The following is a 5,253-nucleotide window of genomic DNA, read 5'->3' as shown; positions in this document are numbered from 1 at the left end:
CCAACCCTAACGGGCTAGAGAGTTAAATGGGTTGGGACGGGCTGGCCCTTTTAATTAAAGGGCCAATAAAATAGCAGCCCAACCCAGCCCTAAGCGGGCCACGGGTTGGGACGGGTTGGCCCTTCAATAAAAAAACGGACAACTTCTCCTCTTAGAAAGGATACGAATGTCGATGTCCGATGGACACGACATCAATACATACATAAATTCATTCATGAATTACACATACTTCAGTGAATATTTACAAAACAAATACATAATAGCCAAGATACAACATTCATAAGATTCATCCGAGCAAAAAAACATTACATTATCATTATTTTCATAAACAAGACAATAAAGGAGAAGTGAAAAAAATTAGGCATAAAAACAAAAGTAAAGGACGTCAAAGATTCATAGTTATAATGGAGCAATGAACTTGGGCTAATAAGAAAATTTAGTGGGCTAATGACCCTAAAATGTAAAAGATATGTAAAAAATATAGTCTTGATTTTATATTGATATTTTAAAAATATTTATTGATAAATCTTTACAAATAAAACACTACTAAAAATATATAAAAAAAATATTTTAAAAAATTAATAGCCCATGGGCTGGCCTCTGAGGCTTGCGGGTTGGCCCTACGAGGCTACGGGCCAAACGAGGCTGGGCTAAAAAGCCTCGTTCCTAAATGGGCCAAAAAAATTAAGCCCAACCCCACTTAATTCAAGGGTTGGGTTGGGCCGGCCTCGCGGGCCAAGCCCATTTTGACGGCTCTACATATATGTCATTGATGCTGTATTTTTTTTAGTCTATGAAAGAGAGGTAAAATGATTGAAAAGGATGATTCGCTCGCATGTATTTAGCGACTGAAAATACTCCGTCATTTCATCATCATCAATTCCAATTAAATCTATCGAGATTTTACATTTGCAATTTCTTGAGAAAAAAAAAACCATTTTGAAAATTTGTTCATTCACCCGGGTTTTTAATTTGAGAGTTATTTTAGCTAAAGAAATAGAAAATATACTTACTCTATAACACTAAACAAGCTATTGACATATAAAATAGAGACAATATGGTATATGTTCCAGTCCCATGAATCACTTTTAAAAGGTTGGATTAACCTTTTTCAGAATTTTTTTTTTAATATATATTGTAAATTTGAGTTTATTTTATACTTGTGTAGTGGATTCATGCCTAAACTTTTTTTTTTGTATTCCGACATTCTTTTGTAGGTTATAACACACTGCACTTTCTCGATCCAAGTCTACGTGATGATTTAGTATTACACTTATATATTAGGATTGATGTCATGTGTGAAGTAAAAACCCAATGATTGAATATAGAGTTGATAATATAGATCAATTTATTGACTTATTGACGAGGGAGACAAAAATGCAATCAAAAGGACATGTAATGAGTCGTCAACTTAGAAGTTATATATCTAGGGTCAATAGAGATGCATGCTAAAATATTAGTAAATCTATTTAAGTATATTACAACAGACCCACATGAGCTTAAATGTTATATATATATTATGTGTAAATCTTATGTACCCATTGGTTTGTCTTGCTTTCCTTTCTAATCAATTTAAAGAAAAATGTTTCTCTTTCTCTCTTGACAACTCAATTCTAACTTTCCACATGATATGTTTAAGACCATAAGATTAATGAATATTTTGGTACATTCTACAAATCTTTAGTCTGAAACCATAAGATTAAAGGATATTTTGATGCATTTTACAAATCTTTAGTCTTAAACCAAAAGATTAAAGGATATTTTGATACATTTTACAAATCTTTAATCTGAAATCACTAAATTAAAAAATTTCTCTACTTTCTTAAATTGCGTGCCAAATCAAAATCATACCCATAAATTTAAAAAAGCACTAATAAGAATACATAATACAAGCAAAAACTACTAGCTAAAAAACTGGATCCACCATTTCAAGCAAAACCCACCATCCCACCCCGAACCAAAAGCAATTAAGTGATGATTTAAGAGTTAGGCATTACTTTTCTTCAAAAAAGTATCTAATTAAAGAAAACAAATAAATAGAAATCAGAATCTTAAGTAACCATGGAATTAAGCAAGACAAAGATTCAAAGGAAATGCCACATTTCCTTTTGAGATAATTTCATAAATAGTAAAGAGATAAAAATTTAATTAGCATTCTAAGCTACAATTTGCATAGTTACGCTCCATAGCTATAGTTTCGTTTGCTATGGATATTTTCATTTGTATATTTCGCTTGTCAATATATAAACTAGGTCAGTATATATTGTTGTGAACCAAACTGACTACGTAAGGGCCTATATGGGCTGGAAGGGGGTGAATGAGACTGATCCATTTCAGATTATTGGGTTGATTAAAATGTTGGAGAGTTTTATTTGGGATCTAGGACCAATTATCAATTGGTTAAATAGGTCTTGGGGTTACACAGAAGTAGGGGTGGCAATTCAGCCCATATTAATGAAATGAGTTCATTTTACCCATATCTAATGACTTGGATTACTCATATTTTAATTGGATAAATATGGACTTCAAGCTATTTTAAGAGTCTCTACAAATATGGTCAAAATGGGTAAAATATGGATTGGGGTAGATTTTTTTATTTTTTTTTAAAAACATAAAAAAAAGTGGGGTGGATGGGTGCAGGTGGGGGTAGGGAGGATGAATGTGGGGTGAGGTGGAGAGGGGAGGGTATAGGGGTGGAGGGGGATGAAAGCGGGGTGGGGGGCAGAAAAAATAAAATAAAATTAGGGTTGGGTGAATTGGAGGTAGGGGTGGAGGGAGTAGAATAAAAAGTTACTTTAAAAACTTAAAACATATAAATTCATTTGAAATATGGGTAAACTCATATCCAATCCGTCCATTAATTACCCGAATCATATTTACCCATTTAGAATATGGGTGGATTGAATAATTACCCATTTTTGTTCAAATCATTTTAAATCCATCTAAATCCATCCAAATCCAACCATTTGCCACCCCTACACAGAAGAGGTTATGCAAATTATTTTGGCTATGAGTTATCTCTCATCTCCATTATCAATTATTTTTGGTTTCCACCCGATATATCCCATCCTCTTCTGATTGCCTCTTCTTTGTATATTCTCCTTAGTTACTATTGCTATTACCTTGTTGTTCAGAATTCGAAATCTAAATTGTAATTTGAGTTCAGAGATCATAAATGCATTCTGTGTTTGTGTAAAAATTGGTTTGTTACATATACAAATTTTGATTTTATATAAATAGGAATTGAATTACACAAATTCAGAACAAAATTTTACAAACTGTTCCTCTAAGTAAAAGAATAAATTAAAGATGAAAGAAAATTATATTTTTTTATTCAGGAAAAGTTAAAGTATTTATGATAATACTTTGATTTTCCTTTCAGAAAAAAATAAAATTTCAAGTAAAGTAAGGTAAGAAAATCAAGGCAAAATTGTAACACTTTGTTGCCGCCCAATTTGATGCTATAAAAGCATGACAAAGGATTTTTAGGAGAGCACCAATTAACAATTAGAAGATGAAAGCGGATGCAATAGTCTGTAGATCTGTGGCAGCAGTTCTACAAAAATCTGTGGTGGTGGTGGTGGTGGATGCGGAGTTTAAAAGTAGAGGTGGATGCAGTTTTACAAAAATCTTGAAAGTTTGAACTCATGAAATTCGCTTCAGATTAAAAAGGAGTGAATTATTTCTTTGTATGCTTTGTACAGTAGCTATTCATGTTTTATAACAATATGTCTGTTCATAATTTTTCGTACCATGCGATTGGAGAAAATCCTTTTAGTGACTTTGATATTATTTTATGTCCACACTAATCGAAGAAGGAGACGGCGAAGAAATTGTTTTTGGGACAGTGAGGAGACGAAGGAGCAATTGGTTATAAAAGTTTTGGCACTAGCTCTAGTTAAGTTTTCCTTCCATTCCATTTTATATGACATTATTTGATTTGACACAATTTTTTTTTTTGAAATATGTTGTCTAAAATTAACATCATTAGATAAACAGAAATTTAAAATTAAAATTATTTCTAGTTATAATAAGGTAATTAAAATGGAAAGAGCGTCACTCACGGAGAGAGTACGGAATTAAGCCAGAGAAAGAATCAAAGGAAGAAATCATTTCTTTTGTTCCACTCAACTACAAAAGTAAAAATTGTGACGAACGTGCCTGAGTCTTACCTCTTTATATATTTCTGATGTGATAAGAGAATATTTATAAAAATTTAATAAGGGAACACAAAGTCTACCGTAGAAAATTTCTCCATCAAGTTTCCAAGCTCTAATCATTTGGTATAATAATATTCTAATCTTCATCATGAGTAAACTTGTATTGAAATTTAATTTTGCAAGTTGCACTGACTAATTTGTTGCCTAAAATTTGATGCTATAAAAGCATGACAAATTAGGATTTTTAGCACAGCACCAATTAACAAGTTAATTTGAATTTTGAAGATGAAATCATATGCAATTTTGTGTTGTTTTTGCCGAAAGAAAAAGAAGAGGCACCCAGTGACTTGGAATGTGACCGGCGGTTCTCCGGCTATTCCTCCGCCGCCGAAGCCTTTACAAGCGAACCGCGATGTTGAAAAGGGCGAAATTAAACCCAAGGACAACTCAGCAATGAGAGATGGCGGAATGGTTATTCTAGGTGCTGCTGCTGCAACAGTTGTCACCGCGGCTGTTATTGATAGTGCTTACAATGGAGGAGGAACAAGCGGTGGCTGTGGCAGCGGAGGTAATGGCGATGGCGATGCTGATGGTGATGGTGATGGTGATGGTGGTGGATGTGGTGGCGGAGGTGGTGGTGGTGGTGGATGTGGAGGCGGAGGATGTGGTGGCGGAGGATGTGGTGGTGGTGGATGTGGAGGTTAAGGTCTAAAAAGTATTGGTAGCAAGAATCAATTTCTGATATTTAAATAACTTGAATGTTATATTTAAATAAAATGATATTTTTATAAAAAAAATTTGTTTTAAATAAAAACTTCATGTAAATAAATTTTATTGAAAAAATTAATTAAATATGTTGAATGACTTTTTGTGAAAAGTATAATTGAGTTGCCCTTTGTAAAAAGAGCTCATAATTAAATCACTTTTGAGTTAAGAATAAAAATTGAGTGACTTTCTGTGAAAATTTCATAATTAAGTGATCATCTGAAATATTATCTCGAATGAATATGATAAAAGACTTCCTATGATGCATTGAGCGAAATTAAGTAATTTTTATGTTAAAAAAAGAAAAAACTTTTTAGTGACTTTGATA

At 32.8% G+C, this 5,253-nt stretch overlaps 1 protein-coding gene across 1 annotated transcript; it reads left to right on the top strand.

Moving 5' to 3' along the window:
• The first annotated feature begins 3,514 nt into the window (after positions 1-3,514).
• On the top strand, positions 3,515-4,865 carry LOC107060699 (glycine-rich RNA-binding protein 10-like). The gene is made up of 2 exons (XM_015308885.1): positions 3,515-3,637; positions 4,485-4,865. Exons 1-2 carry the CDS (start codon positions 3,515-3,517, stop codon positions 4,863-4,865), a joined length of 504 nt encoding a protein of 167 aa, XP_015164371.1.
• The last annotated feature ends 388 nt before the right edge of the window (positions 4,866-5,253 follow it).

This window comes from Solanum tuberosum, unplaced genomic scaffold (assembly GCF_000226075.1).
Source record: "Solanum tuberosum cultivar DM 1-3 516 R44 unplaced genomic scaffold, SolTub_3.0 scf00092, whole genome shotgun sequence".
Lineage (NCBI taxonomy): Eukaryota > Viridiplantae > Streptophyta > Magnoliopsida > Solanales > Solanaceae > Solanum > Solanum tuberosum.
This window is presented reverse-complemented; position numbering and strand designations above follow the sequence as displayed.